Source organism: Pagrus pagrus (assembly GCF_965226575.1).
Source record: "Pagrus pagrus genome assembly, chromosome: 12".
NCBI classification, from domain to species: Eukaryota; Metazoa; Chordata; class Actinopteri; order Spariformes; family Sparidae; genus Pagrus; species Pagrus pagrus.
In genome coordinates, this window is record NC_140196.1 from 5959513 (window position 1) to 5978173 (window position 18661).

The 18661-nt window shown below is 42.8% G+C and overlaps 1 protein-coding gene across 2 annotated transcripts; it reads left to right on the forward strand.

Moving 5' to 3' along the window:
• Positions 1-2328: 2328 nt before the first annotated feature.
• itga6b (integrin, alpha 6b) lies at positions 2329-18643 on the forward strand. Of its 2 annotated transcripts, XM_084368603.1 has the most exons (26): positions 2329-2564; positions 10088-10209; positions 10336-10415; positions 10968-11229; positions 11493-11624; positions 11714-11921; positions 12011-12204; positions 12323-12420; positions 12679-12806; positions 12887-12976; positions 13310-13371; positions 13521-13678; positions 13761-13901; positions 14002-14114; positions 14200-14356; positions 14845-14928; positions 15024-15103; positions 15312-15389; positions 15478-15580; positions 15702-15866; positions 16051-16152; positions 16271-16384; positions 16675-16773; positions 16894-17019; positions 17159-17240; positions 17804-17943. In XM_084368603.1, the coding sequence occupies exons 1-25, from the start codon at positions 2392-2394 to the stop codon at positions 17225-17227; spliced, it is 3138 nt and encodes a 1045-aa protein (XP_084224729.1). In that variant the 5' UTR covers positions 2329-2391; the 3' UTR covers positions 17228-17240; positions 17804-17943. The 2 variants fall into 2 exon arrangements, with proteins under 2 accessions (XP_084224729.1, XP_084224728.1); XM_084368602.1 differs by lacking the exon at positions 17159-17240 and having other exon boundaries at positions 17804-18643.
• The last annotated feature ends 18 nt before the right edge of the window (positions 18644-18661 follow it).

Here is an 18661-nt window from a genome sequence, read left to right on the forward strand (position 1 = left end):
TCCCTGATAGCTACGAATAATTTTGTGTGCCTTTGTCATTACGTATTACCCTTAAATCATGACTGGACGTCAATAGATCGATGCTCGCCTGCAGCTGCGGTGGGCTTTCAGTCTGTTTATGTGCAAACAAGATGTGTGACCTTTATTTCCCTGGAGGATTATAGAGGAGAAGAAGAAGAAACGGGGGAATAATGAGGTGGACAGGTTGTGGTACGTTTATGTGATGTATCAGAAATTCCTTTATTGGTCCCGCAAATGGGGAAATTTGTGCGTCACAGCAGCCAAAGGACAGTACAAATATATGTTGAGGTTAGACGATTGAAAGAAAAATAGCATGAACATAATCAGGAATATTTCTTGACTGCAGAGGTGAACACTAGAGAGAGAGAGTAGAAGAGGAAGTGTCATATGTCTGTTAATTAACTGGAGGATCTTCTATTGTCACTTGTTCACTGTGAGAGAACTCAAACAAAGGGCGGGCTAAGCTCACTCACCTCCACACATTGCTGTTCTTATCAGCGATAAGGCTGATTCCTGTTTCTGACCTTGTGCAGACAGAGCCATAAATCACCGGTGATCGTCCAGCTGGCTGCTGCTCGTACCTGGAACTGGAACAACACAGACCCAAACTGGACAGGAAGAACAACACGGGTGCAAAAATAGAGTCACTGTGTGGATTGACACATGATTTCGGGATTCCTCTACTTTGCAAGAAAGGATGTTTTTCATAAGATAAAGTCATGCAAAAGAAAGTTTTGGAAGTGTTCAAATGCATGTCAAATGCAACTTATTTTCCGATCTCTAAATTCAAAATCTAATATACTGTAAAAGATCCAGCTGCTATTTTTGACCAGACCTAATCCTCACTGGAGATCACAAAGTAGACAACAGGCCTGCAGGAACCACATTCCTCCAGTGCCCTTTTCTCCTTCTGTGCTCCCCTCTTCCACCATTATTTGTGCCTTTTATACTGTATGTGGGCAGTTTCTTTCTCCCTCTCCCTCTCTGCCTGCCCTCTTTTCTCAATGTGCAGACAAAGCCTGCGTTGTCTGCTGAAATGCTGTGTTGCGAGGACAGGCTTTGGGTCAGCGTCTCGTGGAATGCCTTGAAAACCATCTAGTGAGGGAGTGTGTTAATGTGCCGGTCTGTGCCCAGTCTGGTCTCTGGAGCTCCTTTGGGAGCTGTGACTCATCTAATGAGTCATTACTGAGCACACAGGCCCTGCAGCGATAACATGGGATAATCTGAGGGGGAATGTCATTCTAAATTTTGACAAATTTCTAGCTTTGGGCTTTCTGGGCTGTGGTTTGTAGAGGCCAGCTACTGTATTGCAAACACACTTGTTGCTGTATATCTCTATTTCCTCTGTCTTCATCTCAGTCTCAGTCTTTGCTCCTCTGTTTCCATCTGTCTCTCCCACTTGAAGTCACTGTATTGCTATTATTGTCTGGACTGATCCCCCAACACCTGGCAAAATTACAGAAATATTGACTGTGTGCTTCTCCTTGTTAACTTCAAGGATGACAGTAAACACGATTTACTGTGAGCCTGCAGCTTGCACTCTCACGTCACTGGGTGTTTTGCCAATATTTTCTTTCTTGTGGGACTTAGGATATGTTTTGTTTACGCCTGTTTCTAAGGGAGTTTAACTGAAGTCTTTATTATAGTGTTATGATTACAGATCTACTGTCAGAAGCTGCCAGTGTAGCACAAAGCACCATTTTATGGCTGCAAATGTGTAATAACACCTTTTCAAATTAATTTGAGATCTCAGGGCTTCTAGAGACTTCTCGTCTTCTTCATCAGACGAGCTTTATGGAGCGATTTTACGTTTTCTATCAGATGCTTTTTTAGTTTTTAAAAACAAGTCCCCATCTACTCCAGTTGTTTAGGAGAATGCTGCACTGGCTGTTTTGCTGTGAATCTCCAGAAATGTTTAATGGATGAGAAATAACTTCACTGGACCTTTAAGAATTTAAAGTTTATTGCTCTTTGAGGGGCGGCTGCATTATTATGCTATTACATTATCATCAGTGTCGTGAAGTGGTCTTGAAGCAACAATAACATCCTTTATCGCTGTTATTTCTTGGACAAGTGTAAAAGACCTTAAAAGTATATTTTCTGTTCTATTTTTTTTTTATCTCTGGACCGCTAGTGGAGAAATGTAGTCCCCTTTCAGCAATATTTATGTGTATTTGTGTATGTTTGCGTGTGTGTGTGTGTGTGTGTGTGTGTGTGTGTGTGTGTGTGTGTGTGTCAGGAGGGGCGGGGCTGCTGTAAGTAAAGTGGACCACTCAGCCCTCCAGCAGCCAGTCATTTGCACTTTGCACCTCTGTCAGTAAGGACTCACCTTCCAGCAGTTTGAAGGAGTTTCGTGTTTGACACACACTCATGGAGGGCAGGATCACCTGTGGACTGTGGCTGCTCGTCTTTCTCTCGGGATGTGGGCGACTGTCCGCTTTCAACCTGGACACCGACAATGTGGTGCGGAGGAACGGGGATCCGGACAGCCTGTTCGGCTTCTCTCTCGCCATGCACTGGCAGTTTGACCCGGATAAGAGAGTGTAAGAGCCACACTTTATTTCTTTTGCGTTTGCAGACAGCTCGTCGTCTCTGGCCTCGGAAACACGCTATACATGTCATTAAAATAACTTCTGTAAGCATGTAATTAAAATGTCACAGCCACGGTGGGTTTATTTTGGGTCCTTAGAGCTGCTGCGGGAGGTGAGAAAGACTTTCTAAAGCTACTTAAAAGACCTGCAGGCATATTTTACTTTCACCTAGAGAGTGCGCAGGTATGTCGCAGGTAGTTTTAAACCAGTCAAGACTCATAGTTTCTCACTAAATCTCAGCAACACGTTTAATCCAGCTTCTTAAAAGAGTGTAGTACCTTAAACACCTGCGTGAGTTGAACAATAGGCATGCTGCTTGTTAATCTTTGCCCAGTCTTTCCTTCCAGGTTAGTGATTTGGGAGTTTGTATTGGACCTCCACAGCAGATCTTTTTGTTCACGGGGTTAGGTTTCTCTCTGTCTGCTGACTTTCTCCCAAAGAGGTTTTAGGTGAGACCGAGCCTCAGCATTCAGAGGCATAAAAAACATCCCACTGAATCATTGTGGGCAGTTTTATGGGCATTGATTCAGAGGGATTTGTCATTGTGCATAAAGGCTAACTGCCATCAAGTGGTTAGTGGTTTGTAAAGCTTGAATATTAACTGACCTGAGATCAGAGAAGTCCAAGTGTTTCATCTGGGAATGTGTTTTGATAGAGGTACACATCTTTGTTGGTGGAGGAAGTATTTAGATTCTTTGAAAAAGCTCTATTTGAAGAAAAATCCTTCATTTAAGGAGCACTATCCAACTTTAATATTTACAATATGAATGAGGTATATAATAATACTAATACAAACATGTTTCCATAAGTGAATAAACAAGCTGTTCTCAAAGGATAATAAGGTCCCGAGAACTCTGTTTGAAGCTAAAGAGGTGGCAGGGTCCGCCAAATATAAACAAAGCAAAACAGTACGAAACTGTGTTGTCCTTTAAGATCAGTTTGTTCATTCAGTTTATTCAGTCATGAAAACAAAGAGTTTGTTTATTTAGTTTGTTTAGGCATAAACAAATCAGTCAATGAAGATTTTTCTCTTCTGAGTAAAAATTTCTTCCGCAAAACTACATAGCGCACCTTTAAAAATGTTAGTAAAAGTAAGGAACTTTCAAAATGTACTTAGACGTTCAGAAATGGCCCTCGAGCGCATGCATAAAGTCGCAGAATATCCGGACTCGGGTTTGGATATTCTGCGACGTATCGTCCACAGGCTTGTATAGATACCTGAGAGAGACGGGGACGGTCTCATTTTTCATGTCACGCTACAATCTGCTCACTTATAGCCAATAAAAAAGTGATTAATACGTGTAAAATGCTACACATTGTTCCAAAGAGCCCTTTTAAACTTGAATGTCATTTAGTAGAGTGCATACCTCCGCCAAGGCCCAACAGCCCCCTTTAATTCAATCAAGTCTAATCTAATATCCAACTTGAAACCACCCATAACTGCTTAACCAAAAAACACCCTATTTCACAATGTTAAAGGTCCATTGTGTAGTTTTGAAAAAGAAAAAATCAAACTTAGAAAGTTAATATTTACAATATTAATAAGGTAATAATACTCGAGGAGGAATAAGTTCCCCAGAACACTGTTTGAAGCAAATATAAACACAGTAAAACAGTATGAAATTGTGTTTTCCTTTGAGGAAAGGTTGTTTATTCAGTTTATTCAGTCATGATAATCAATCAATGAAGATTTTTCTCTTCTCTTAAAATCTCTTCCCCAAAACTACACAGTGCAGCTTTAAAGAAAGTGAGAAGAAAACCCCCTGGATCCGTTTCTTTATCCGCATCTGCATCAAAAGTGAATGGGGTCTATTCTGAGCAGAGACCCATCCTCCATCCAAGTCTCGTGGAAATCCATTAAATCGTTTTTGTGTAATCCTGCTTACAAACCAACACGGGCGAAAACATAACCTACTTGGCGGAGGTAAATAAGTAAAGTAACTTTAGCTGTCAAATAAATATAGCAGAGTTAAAAGTACGTTATTTCCCTCTGAACAGTTGTAGAAGTATAAAGTAAAGTACACTTACCTATGAGTATCTAATTAAGTAGTTATATTCCACCACTTCCTATAATATAGCATAAGATGCCAGTTTGTAGAAAATGTCGTTTAAAGTGTATTACAGTACCAGCAGCATAATGTAAACTACTTGTGCTGCAATGAATTGGCTTTTTACACAGAACTGATCAATACACTGACTGGGTTATTGCGCTCCATGTAGAGGATTGTATTTGTGTAGCTAATGCACAGGGGTCACCACAGTGTGTTCACCCTCTGCAAGATAACCTGAGCTACTGCAGCTCAGAGTTATTAAGCATCCCCAAGTCTTTAACCTTTTCCACAGAGGTGACACACTGTTCTTAAGCGTATTGACACACTTCTACTACTCCTCCACATTCTCTCACACACACAGTGGCAGTTTGTGTCCTAGTTTTTTGGGCCGTGTCTAAATGAAAGACACATGGTGATCAGCACGAGACCAGAGTCACCGCAGAGCCCCCCTGCTTCAGGTCGTTACATTTAATACAAGAGAACACAGTTGGATTCTGTGAACTGGAAAACAACCAATAACAGTGACGATAATGTAGACAGGTGGAGGTGTGAACTACTGAAACAGACGTTTAATGGAGGAGTAGATCGGCAGACAAATTTGATAATCTATTGGTTATTTTAGTAGTTTAAGCACAAACAAGGTTAAAGTTTTGGACTGTTTTGACAGCAATTTTCAACATTTCAGTTTTGATGTGCATTTTTCCTGACTTGACTAAACTATTCTTAATTAATGGAGAGAGTAATTGCAGTCTTTTACAATGTAGTCTCCTCCTTAATCAGGATAGAAAGAGATGGACTTGAACCTTCTGCATGTGCGTGTTACATCACAACACCAGTTCAAGTGTGTGTGTGCATGTTCGAGCAGGAATCCGAGTTTGTTTTGCAAGTGACGGTGCTCGTACCGCTTTGTCGAGGTGGAATGTGCTCTCACTGTGGACTATGTATTTGTGTGTACGCACATGTATTCATGCGCTGCCTGTGGATGCATGTGTGTGTGTAATCTGTGAGTGCTGATGCATGCTGTGGCTGAGCGCTGAGGCGTTGTCTTGTTGTCAGTCACTTGGAAGAGTGTCAGAGAGCTGAGGGTGCTGCTGGATACATTCAGAACCTGAGGCAAAGGAAAAGAAGAGGTGGATAGATTGTGCTGACTGACAGTGATTTCCTTCACTAACGTACATCTCATCATGATGGCGTGTGTGTGCTTGTGTGCCCCCCCATGTGTGTCTCCTTGTTGCTGGGTGTGCACAGTGAGTCACAGTCCTGTGCTAGCCATGCATACCAACTTTGATTTAGTTGACAATCTTCCTTGTGTTTTTCGTGCCCTGCAGGGGTGAGTGTTACATGTACCTGCAGGACAGGGCAGGAGCTGACGGGTGTGTGAGTGTGTGTGTATGCGTGTGTCGAGCATTCCTTGGTTGGTCATAATTGCCAGGTGGAGCTGTCTGTATAATAAAATCAAGAGGGGGGAAAAAAAGCACAGATTTCATGAAGAGACAAAGAAGGAGGAGGAGACTGAGTGAGAGTTACAGGAAGTTTAAGAGCTTGGATCGAGTGGGAGAAATGTGTGGGAGAAAGTGTGTGTGTTTCTAGGGAATAAACTGGCCCTGGAGAGATGAATAGATGTAGCACAAAGAGTAAAGATATAGAGACATGCTGTGAGCAAAGGAACACAAGGCATGCCGGCATTTTAAATAGTCATGTCGATGTCAAGCTGTGTCCAGATTCCAGTAATGATAGAGGAGATAGGAAGACTGGGGAGTTCAGTTCTTAAAGGAGACATATTATGCTAATTTTCAGGCTCGTAATGTTAATTTGGGTGACCACTGGAAAAGGTTTGCATGCTTTAATGGTTAAAATCAGTTTTCTCATACTGTCCAGTGCTGCAGCACTGTATTCCCCCTCTGTCTGAGACTTAAGGTCCCCCCCTCTCAAATACCCAGTCTGCTCTGATTGGTCAGCTGATGCACGCCTGAGCCAGCAGCGCTCACCGTATCTCTGATTGGGTCATGTTTGCAGCTTCCAGTTAGCTTCACTTCTGCCGTTAATATAGACATGAATAAATCATGGTGACACAGAGTGATGAGGCGTTTCAGGCACTTCAGGAACAGTCTTTTCTGCGGGAGAGAGGAGCTCCCGTTTGCATGGACTTTGGGCTTTTTATCTTTCAAGACTTTTTATGTGCACAGGAACATACTGTACATACCACAGTGAAGGAAGGATAAAAAAAAGAAAAACACAATATGTCATAATATGCGTGAGCCTATATGGTCTGTGTTTCAGTATGAGGGTCAGATTACTCCCCTCTGTTCACTTCAGGCTATTCGAGGTTATCCAACATCAAAGAGAGAGAGAGAGAAAAGACCTGAAGAAAGAGAAGAGGTGATGGCTGAAAGAATGTGGAGAGGAACATAAATCAGTTTTACATCTGGGCACCAAATACAAGCAGTTATTCAACCAGTCAGAGTCAGCAGGCTCGATCCTGGCAGACAGATGGAGGGAGAAGTTGGGTAATGCAAGACATGAACCTCTGGATCTGAAACCCATTTAGATGTGAACGCCTGTATTTGATAGGCTCGCCGTTGCCAAGCAACGGGCTGTGCCGTGGCTTGGCAGCCAGAGCAGCTCACCTCTCTCATTGGGACGTCTCCTGGTCACTCTGCTGCGCTGGTCGCTCTGCAGTCCCGGGGAGAGTCTCAGTGTCGCTGCCAGTGTGTGTGTCAGTTTTGGGAGTCACTACGCACACAAACACACTCTGTCTGTTTGTCTTTGTCCTTCCTGTAGACTAAGCCAGTGTGTTGGGGCTTCCTCTGTTGGTGGTGATTGATTAGATAAACAGCTGGGTCTTTGTCAGTGGGCCAGCGGGTCAACCTTATCACTGTGTTACACCCTGACACCTCACGTCAGCACTCCACTCTTCAATGGCAGTGTCAGGCAATAAAGATAATATGTTTCTGTTGAAATTAGTCTAAAATTGAGATTGCTGAGCAAGGCCTTTTGTAATTTTGATCATGTGTTAGCAGCTTCTTTCACAAGGGGTGAGCGAGCTGATAATTTTGGATCCTCGAAGGGGTCCGCGATCTACTTCTCAGACGTGTCAGGGGTTTTGGTATTTAATGTCCTCTTATCTCTGCTTCCTAACTTCACATTACTTCATCGACTAGCGTATCCATGCTACTCTTCCTTGGTTGACGTATTGTAAACAGAGCAGCATGATTTATAGCAAGTGTCATAATGAATGAGGAGTCTGCCAAAAAAAAAACTTCTTTGAGGGGGCACTCTGTAGTTTTGGAGAAGAAATGAAAACTCAGAATTTCGTATATTTACAATATTAATTAGGTAATAATACAAACTCAGAAATATTTATTTTTTCCACGACTGAATAAACAAGCTGTTCTCAGAGGAAAATAAGGACACTGTTTGAAGCTAGAAAGGTGGCAGGGTCCGCCACATATAAACAAAGTAAACATATTGCAATTTAAATTGTAACTCTAACTCTCTGCTGTCTATCTTGGTCCATTAATAATTTTATTTTCACTTCCTTGTTGGAGTCTTTGCACTATTGCTGGTTGCATTTAGCTGAACGAAACTCTGAATGAGCATCACAATGCGATTATGTAGAAGTAGGAACTACAGTGTCCATTTTCCATTAATGCAGCAGAGACCCCAGACCCAGTGACCCCACTTCCCAGTGTGTCTTGTGACTTTCTGTCCATTCTCTTGACTTCCTGTGTCTCTGAGGATGATGACAGTGGAGATGTGCCCACCTGGGATTTGCAGTCAGTCACGAATCGTTCTTCAGACTCATCTTTTTGATTGACGAGCCCTAACAGTTTCACTGAGTGTGAAGATAAGTTTTCTGTCTGGTACGTTAGTGAATGTAGAGGTAAAGACTTTAGACCGTGTGGTGTTGAATGTCAAGTGTCACACGCTGCCCTTGTAGTTTAAAATAAAGGCTGGATTGGACACTTGGTGGGTGGGATAATTGCACAAATTATAGTGCTCTGGTTTTTGAATCAAGGCCAAAGCAATCCAGTGGTTGAAATGGGATAAACAGCGTACACTTGTCTATCATAGCAGAAGGAGTGTGTTTCTGTTGTGATGACTCGTCTGAATGCATTTCGTTTTAAAGAAACGTCTTCATTTCACGTAAAATCCATTTAAATCCATCTAACAACGGCAGCATCATAACACTGTCGACAAACTTTGTGAACAGTTTTAACAAGCGATATTTCTGTGTGTCATATAAATAGCTTTATTGTCCTTTGCTAATCCCCATCACGCCTGCCGAAGTCAATAGTTCTGATGATTAACGCTTGTCTGAAAAAGTTATCTTAATAGTTTCAAATCTTCTCCCACATGCTGTTGAGTCAACAGCGCAGACATGCTGGTCACATTAGGCGTCTTCATTCTGACTGTATGTCTCTGTAAATCCTCCCAGATGGTGTGTATGTGTGTATCTGAGAATGCTTTGTGTTCCAGCTAAAAATGGCTTTGCTTAATCTCATCTGGTGAAGACAGCTCCCTGTACAACATTAACTCTGGAGGTCATGATCGGACAGACAAAGCGAGCCAGAGAGAGCTCCTGGAACATGCAGAGAGAGAGAGATTGTCAGTGCATCAGTTCGATGGATGACACCCATGACTTGTTTGATTTACTCTGTAGGAAACCCTGGGAACTGGATGCCAATCGCCAAGGCTCGGGTGTGGCATTTGCCCTTGTCCTTTGCTCCACAAAGGCAGCCTCTGTGTGTTCGTGTGTGTGTGTGTGTGTGTGGAGAGAGATAGACAACCCGGTTCAATCAACCACAGCAGGCGTTTGAAAGGGGTCTTTGACTCAGTCGGACCGTGAGGACATGGAACATCAGTTTGACGGCGGATGTGTGTGTTTGTGCGTGAATATGGCCGCTGTGTGACACAGTGGACTGGAATGTGTGATAATAATATAATGCACCAGTGGAAGAAATGCTAGAATGCTAGATCTGCAGATGAGATGTTACCGCTCAAGCCTCTAATCATGATGTGCATTTGATTGAGCTGCATGTGCATGAAGAGAAATTTGACTCAGAATGGTCACAAATGTGTATTCTGTGATCTACAAACGAAAAATAAGATGACTTGTGCGTAATTTAGGTGTTCACAAATGTCCTTTCCAAGCCACACACACAAGATGCCAAACAGTTTGAACAAATTTACAGGAGTTTTGAAAATGCACACATCACAACTTGAATAGATATTAATATTTTTGATTACATTAGATTTTTAAACTCAACTTCACAGATCTGAACATTTTCCATTTTGAAAGGCGTCCTGTGGATACAGATGTCTCAAAATATTTGTGAAACTCTTATTTATTAAAGATGTATGCACACAGTTTTGAGACTCTTTCCACAGTCTTCACATATTCATTTGTGTGTCTGTTTGCAGGCTGCTGGTTGGCGCCCCGCAAGCAAAAGCCTTGAGCCGTCAGAAGTCTAAAGTGACGGGAGGACTGTACAGCTGCGACCTGGACTCACCTGACTGTGCCAGAGTGGACTTTGATAATGAAGGTGAGATATCTGCTGGCATCTGTGTAATTCTTTTATATGTTTTGGGCTACTTTAGACACTAATTAGACCCAATATTTGAGTAACAATGTCCTCTTTGTATCTACTTTGGTCCCTGTCTCTGTGTAGAGGACTTAACAACAGAAAGCAAAGAGAACCAGTGGATGGGGGTGACCGTCAGCAGTCAGGGTCCAGGAGGCAAGATTGTGGTAAGAATGTGTGTCTTTGTATCTGACCATCGCCTTCAAACTAAACGACTTCAGTTTGATATTAAAAAAGATTTGATGTAGCACTGACCCAATGAGTCGGTTAATCGATTAGCCAATCAACAGGAAATGAATCAGCAACTGTTTTGATTTTGATTTCACAAAATGCCAAATATTCTCTGCAGCAGTCCATTTATTCTGGTTCATGTAATTGTAAAGTAGATACCTACTAAGAAGACATTTGAAGGTCACATTGGACTCTAACAAGCATTTTTCACTATTTAGTGGTATTTAATAGACTAAACTATTGGCAGATTAATGGCAATAATTATCAGTTTACTTACTTGTTCAAATAGAAACCGTTAAACTTAAAATTCTTGCCAATATTCAATGTTTTTACAAGGGGATCAAAAATGCCATGCTGGATTACAGGTCATCTGGTGTAATGGTCCCATAGTGTGCTCTTTTTCAGATTCATACTTTTATTATTAACACACTTTATTTTTCTAACCAACATCACCTCAACTCAGCCGTGTGTTTCTGTGCCCTTGTCAGACCTGCGCCCATCGCTACCAGAAACGGACCAACGTGGGCAGACCCATCGAATCCCGAGACATTATCGGCCGCTGCTACGTGCTGAGTCAGGACTTAACGATTGATCTCAGTTCATTTGACGAGGGGGGCACCTGGCAATTCTGCAGTGGCCGAGCCAGAGGTCACGAGTTGTTTGGCTCCTGCCAGCAGGGCCTCTCTGCCACATTCGACAAGGACTTCCACTACCTGATCTTTGGTGCTCCTGGAGCGTACAACTGGAAAGGTAGTTGAATGTGTGTGTGTATGCTTGTGTTTAAAGTAAGCTATGACAGAAGACCTTAACTGCACATGTGCTTCATCACCAAATGACTCTGAATGATTTACCACGTTCACTTTTCATTGCGAAGGAATTTGCATTGATGCTTTTTCATATGTTCCACATTGCTGCCAATTGGATTATCATGTTGTGGGATTTTTCTTCCTTTTATTGATGGGCCAGATCACTCTCGTCTTCACTCATCTCTTCTCATGTTGTCTCTTCTACAGGTGTGGTACGGTTGGAACAAAAGAACGAAACCTTTCTTGAGATGGGCATCTATGAAGACGGTCCTTTTGAGGCGGGAGGTGAGGGCAAGAAGAACCCTGATCTGGTCCCCGCTCCTCCAAACAGCTACCTGGGTAAATCACTGCTCTCTCATCTGCTCATCCATTCATCTTACACAATCTCTTCACAGGCTTATTCAAATACCTTTGTCTCCGTCTCCCAGGCTTCTCTCTGGACTCGGGGAAGAGTCTGACCAAGAAGGACCAGCTGACGGTGGTGGCGGGAGCTCCCAGAGCGAACCACAGCGGGGCCGTGGTGCTGCTGAAGAAAGGCAAAAGCAGAGACCTAATAGAAGAGTACACGTTGGAAGGGGAAGGCCTTGCCTCGTCGTTCGGCTACGATTTGACCGTGTTGGATCTCAACAAGGATGGGTGAGTGAGGCAGGGTTATATACACAACCTTAAATCCTGCTATTACCACCACTATATACTCACAAACAAGCTATGCTCTTGTGTGTTAGGTGGCAGGACATCGTGGTGGGAGCACCTCAGTACTTTGAGAAGGAGGGAACAATCGGAGGAGCCGTCTACGTCTACATCAACAAAGCCGGAAAGTGGAACAAAGTCACGCCTGAGAGGATAGACGGACCTGAGAACTCCATGTTTGGACTGGCTGTGGAAAACCTTGGGGACATCAATCAGGATGGCTACCATGGTGAGACTGCGATGTTTGTGCGTGTGCATATGTATACTACTGTCAACTGGTCATTCTTGATTCCTCTCCTTGAATGAAAAGCACCTGTTTAAGTCACTGTTGTCGTTCTTGCTGTCAGATTTTGCCGTGGGAGCTCCTTATGATGATGGCAATGCTGGGACTGTTTTCATCTACCACGGAGCAGCAACAGGTCTCAGCTCTAAAAAAGCTGCACAGGTATGAAATACCTTTTAATACCTGTGAGAAAGGTGTGGCAATTCAAATTGATTTTATCCAAATGTGTGAAACTACATTTTCAATAATGAAAAAAAATTAGATGACCCTCTTTTTTGAACCCTGAAATCTTCCTAGTAAGCTAGTTTAGGTAAAATATGGGCATATTGTCCAACATCCCGTCTTGACTTCTTACAAAAACTGTTGTATTGTTGTATTATTATTGTCTCTGTAATCACTCGTGTGTTGCTCTTGTTTTAGATCCTATCTGGCAAGGATATGGGAGTCAGGCTCTTTGGCTACTCCCTCGCAGGCAACATGGACCTGGACAGGAACTCCTACCCTGACCTTGCTGTTGGATCCCTCTCTGACTCTGTCTTTGTCTTTAGGTGAGAGAACTGGTGTGTTTTTTCTCTTATATATCTCTGATCATGGTTAGGAAGTTGCTCACTGAGTCCTGTCTTCTCAGAGCCCGTCCGGTTATTAACATCAAGAAGGAAATCGAGTTCATACCGAAGCAAATCGACCTCACCCAGAAGAACTGTGGCGACTCCTTTTGGTACGTGGGCCATTTCTTTTTCCCTATTTGGTCAAATAAAATATTCAGTTTGTAAAAGACGTTTAAAGGGGCGTGTTGTCATGTCAAAATGTCTATGTATTGATATTTACTTAAGCTAACATGCTAACCAGCTAGTCCCGGCCTGTCATGTCTCATAATATCAATTTGTACCTCAAGAGATGATAATGTGATACAGCTCAGGCATCTGAAGGTTGGCACTGAGTGAAAGTCTGAAACGTAGTCACTGTAAATCACCTCTGTATCACTTCTGTCATGGGGAAAAGCGCTATGCTAATACTGTGTCTGACTAGATAAACTGCTTTATGCCCCCAGCTTTGAGGTTAAGGCGTGCTTCACCTACACTGCCAACCCCAAGAGCTACGCTCCGAGTCTGAGTAAGCCAAGCCATCTTTTTCTTTATTAAAGCAAAATTTGATTATGATTTTTTCACTTGTTGCTATGATAAATTACATAATCGACAGCAGGAAAAGGAAGTTTAAAGCCTTGCAATCAACCTCTCATTTATGTTCCCTGTCCCACCCAGTGGTGACGTACGTTCTGGCGGCCGACGCTGACAACAAGGAGAAGGGTCTTAACCCCAGAGCGACCTTCGCGGACGGCAGTGGCTCCGAAGCCAAAGGGACCATCAGCATAGACAGCACAACAAAGAAACAGTGTGTTCAACGTCAGCTCGTCATACAGGTAGCCACTCTCTCTGCAAACTCATCTCTCTTGATCAAAGTGCATTGTGGGCGGGGTGTAATGTACTGTCATCTTTCTGCAGAAAAATATCAAAGATAAGCTGCGGGGGATCCCCATCGATGTGTCTGTGGAGATCCAGAACTCCAAACGTAAACGCAGACAGAGCTCAGCTCCGCTATCACCTGTTCTTGATGCCAAAGAGGAAAAGACAACTCGATCAGATGTGCGTACACAAGATATTTAATGTAGGAACACACGGCAAGGTATATTTTATAGCTTTGTTGACGTTCCTGCTGTATCTGTGCAATCTTGCCTGTTTGTAGATGAATTTCCTGAAGGAGGGGTGTGGCACCGACAACACTTGTCAGAGCAACTTGCAGGTGACGTATCGCTACGGAACCAGGATGGCCAACGATGAGTTCTTGCCATTAGACCTGTAAGAGAATAATTTGTTATGGCTTTGAAGGTCCTTTAAGACTCATTCATCAACACACAGGCTCATAACTTTTGTGTATCTGAAGGGAGGACGGCGTGCCGGTGATCTCACTCAGCGATGGGAAGGATATCGGTTTGGAGGTCACAGTGACCAATCTGAATGGAGACGATGCGTACGAAGCCTCTGTGCTCGCCTCCTTCCCGCGCTCCCTTTCTTACTCTGCTTTCCGCGTTGCACCTCATGTAAGCCTCTCTTTCTGTCCCTCTCACACACAAACACAAAGACTTTACACACTGCTCACATCATGGATTTTCATTTCAAGGTTTTCTGTCTTTGTGTGATACCTAATGCCCCTATTTTCGTTGAGGAAATTTGCAAGTTACAGCTTGATTTATTGCATACTAGATGATGTCACGTTGTCCTGTGTGTCTGGACAAAATATTAATCTTACAGTAGTTCCTTAGCTCAATACACACATATTATTTAACAATTTAAAACTTTTCTGAGCTAATTTCTGACATCAACTCAGCCAAACTTGAAAAAATCAACGTTTCCGTTAGCTTAGGTAGTCTTGTAACAGTTGGCTTCTTCTTGAAGTATAGCTCTGGGATTTAGCAAGGAAGCGAGGAATTTAATAGAAGTTGTTACATGATTTTTTTTTTTAAAGAAAATATTAACTGGGAGGTCCTAGGTGAGTTTTGGTCCTGATTGAACCTCTTTTTGATTCCAGGAGCTGGAAGTAACCTGTATGGGCAATACAGACGGCTCCGAGGCTGATTGTGAGCTTGGAAACCCATTCAAACGTGACTCAAAGGTCAGAGGAAATCACTTTTTGACACTGTCTACCTCCTCTGCACTTCTAGTGGCACTGTTGAGCCTTATTTAATGCCTCTGTTTTTGTGAATACAGACGATCTTCTACATTTTTCTGGGTACATCAAGAATCTCTCCAAACACCACTGAGCTGGAGATAAATCTACAGCCACAGACGTAAGTGCCCAATAACATTGATTTACATTTTTTAAATGGTTTGGTGATTGATTTTTAAATGATGGATGTTTTGATAGTGGTCTTGATTATTTGAACCATGGAGAGGGTTTGAGGTTTCATTTCTTCTTGACTCCTGCTCTGTAATTACCTTTATAATGCATTAATATCTGTAGTTTTTCTGACCTGTGTGTAACCTCTGATCGGACAGGACCAGCGACCAGCAGAAATTAGCCCCTGTTAAAGCAAAGGCAAAGGTGGCCATCAAGTTGCAGCTGACTGTATCAGGGTAAGAAACACACACAAATACAATTCATGGCCCAAAAAACACACAAGCATGCACAGATTCTACTAACTGTGCTTCTCTGTCTTTCCAGACAAGCCCAGCCGTCTCAGGTCTACTTTACAGGAGAGGCCAAAGGTGAGACTGCCATGATGGTTGAAAGTGATATTGGCAGTGCTATCACACACCAGATCAGAGTGAGTACAGGAAAACTCAGGAAAAGTCGTTTCCTTTCCAGAGCGGCTTGTCCTCTTCAGCACTTTTGATATTAATATAATGTTATCTGAGGTAGATCACTATTCCTGTCTTGATTTACAGATCATCAATCTGGGAAAGCGCTTGACAGACACCGCCACCCTCAACATCGGCTGGCCAAAGGAGACAGCCTCGGGGAAGTGGCTGCTCTACCTGATGAAGATCAGCTCCACTGGAGTGGACCACATGGAGTGCGTCCCTAAAGAGGAGATCAACCGTCTGAGTGTGGTGAGTGGAAACATCACATTAAGGTGTTGTGGTCACTCTGCCTGTATGTCTGCTTTTTCAAACTGCAGGTATGGGGTGAAAGAAGTGGATCATTTGACATTTGAAGAGTCTACACTAATGAAGACACACAAAGAAGTTGAGGTAAATGTAATAAACGGATGTGCTTTTTCTCCTCTGTGTTAAGGCATCAAGTAACAGCAGGACGAGAAGAGCAGCAGAAAACACTAAGGGAAGTGACGAGGCCACGTTTTCACGTTTACTTGACAAGAAGAAATATGAAATCCTGGTAATACCACACGACCAACTTCTGTTCTTTTGTTGTTATATTGCTTTATTTGATGTGCTTTTGCAACCAGTAGCAGGGGAAGGCGGCTGTAACTTTGTGTTCCCTTCTTTGTTGACAGTCCTGTGAGAATAAGGCGGCAAAATGTGTGACGATAAGCTGCCCCCTGCGGGGCCTGGACAGTAATGCAGTCATCACTCTCCACTCTCGCCTCTGGAACAGCACCTTCATAGAGGTAATGCAACAGGAAAATAACCTGGTTTTAATCAACTGCTTGTTCAGGATTGAGCAGCTCTATAGTGTGAATCAAGTGTCATAATTTTCATAACTATTCATAAACATATTCAGTTTAAATCATAAGGCTTTACTCTAGAAAATCTAGGAATAATGTATGTCTGAATAAGAATTATTGTAGGCTGCCTCATACACAAGAATCTTGAAATGTATTTTTATTTAACAGTCAAGGATTGTTCCAGCAGATTCATCTATATGTAAACTTGATGTTCTCCTTTTGTCTTTAAACAGGATTTTTCCAAGTTACACCATGTGGAGGTGAAAGTGAACGCCTTTCTGCATGTTGATAGCACAACAAAGAACACAGTGCTGGAGAATGCAAAGACAGAGGTAATTCATGTTATATTTTTTTATTTAAATTACATAAATAGAGACCCATTTAACAGCGTAGTTGACACTGATCCAGAGATCTTAATCCCGGTGTTCTGCCACTGTGATTGCGTCCGCCAGATGAAGCTGACGGTGTTCCCAGAGAGGCGTGAAGCTCAATATGGAGGCGTGCCATGGTGGATCATCGTGCTGTCCATCCTGTTCGGGCTGATGCTGTTAGCCCTGCTTGCTTTCCTTCTCTGGAAGGTAGGACAACAAACTGGGACACACCCTGCCCCAGCTAATAAAAACACACACAGCACATCCACATTTTCAAAAAGGTATTTGAGTCTGTGAAGCATCATCTACAGAACAACTGTAGGTCTAACACTTCTCCTCTCCTCAGTGTGGAGTCTTTGAGAAAAAGAATAAAGAGGACCCGTCAGAAAAAGAGAGACTGACATCAAATGCATAAAAAAAGACAGAGGGTAAACTTATCCGGCCTGCCATGAATGGGTGAAATGGCTTCTCTCGCTCCTTTTTGCTACAAAAGCGCTGCTTTCTGGTACCAGGCAGGCAGTGGGCAACTCTCACACCGTGACATGAATGCTAATGTAGAAGCTGACTATTTTATTATTTCTGCCAAGAGATGACGCCTAAAATATTTTCACACATGATTATGTGTGGATCGTCACAGTTTACCTGCATGGCCAGGGGAGGTGATGGCTGATAAGCAGTGACGGAGGATCAACATGGGGGCTGTTCTTTTGCATCTCTTTGATTCACTCTTTTCCTCTATTTCTGTTGTTGCTTTTGCACATGCAGTCACTTGGTCTGCAGGTTTCTTTCTCTCTACGTTTAAAAACAGGGGCATTTGAACATGTTTCCTGTCTTTAAGGACTGCAGGTGGCTCGTCTACACCTCTTAATGGACTCATCTTGCATCTTGGATGTCTCATCAACTCTCCTCTGCTTTCTCTGAATGTCTTTAAATAGCCTTTTCCCCAAACAGAACGTTGTTTGACTTTTGTTTTCCCCTTTCCTCTCTGCAGTGTGGCTTCTTCAAGCGAGCCAAGTATGAAGACAAGGTTCCCAGTTACAGCGCTGTTCGGATCAAACGGGAGGAGAGCGCGATAAGCCCTGGGCACGGTAACTGGGAAAACCTGGAAAAGAAGCCCTGGATGACAACCTGGCACGACAAAGAACATTATTCTTAACAGCCGATGAGTCCACACAGATTCTTGTCGCTTACTGATAAACTCCAAATTTCTCTATTTTTTTTCCCCCTGTCTTGTCTGTACACAGAGTGGACTGTAAATATCAAGAAACAAACTTTTGAGAGACTAATTATTTGATCAAACATCCTGCTTCAGGGGCTGAATTGAATTCTGTATGAATCACTGGAGGAGGAGGAGAGTTGCAGTGCAGGCGACGGTCCTGCACGACTGCTGTCTGTCAGAGCTTGTTTTGTACATTTGCTACATTCAGTGTTGACTGGGGAGGGTGGGGATGGGAGTGTTTTTCTTAGATATTTTGTAAATTTTTTTAATGTTTTGCAGATGTCTTTATATTTATTCTTCGTGAGGAGTTCTTTACGTTACGTGCCATACAGGCCAAAGAATCATGCAACTAAAATGTGTTTTATTTCCCCCATTTTTAATTATTTTTTTACAGTGCATCTGCCTTAACTTGTTGACCGATCAGAATTTTTCATGCTCAGGGTGCCTCAGGTCGTACGTCATGGAGGAAGTGCAAATGATCCCACACGGTTTGTAAATATATGCTACCAAACCTCTGCAGAATTCCCCTTTTATTCTCTGGCTGTAAAAAAGAAAGAAAGTGAGAGCGTACACAGAGTTTGTTGAATAAAGATGTTTAAAGATGTTGTCATATCCAAGTTTTCCGCTTGT

What these genes read in the sequence shown, in the direction of transcription:
- itga6b (XM_084368602.1), top strand. Translation starts at nt 2,392, where the DNA reads ATGGAGGGCAGGATCACCTGTGGACTGTGGCTGCTCGTCTTTCTCTCG. An exon ending in GACTCTGTCTTTGTCTTTAG is followed by an intron (nt 12,807 to 12,886) that starts GTGAGAGAACTG and finishes CTGTCTTCTCAG; the next exon opens with AGCCCGTCCGGTTATTAACA. An exon ending in ATAAATCTACAGCCACAGAC is followed by an intron (nt 15,104 to 15,311) that starts GTAAGTGCCCAA and finishes CTGATCGGACAG; the next exon opens with GACCAGCGACCAGCAGAAAT.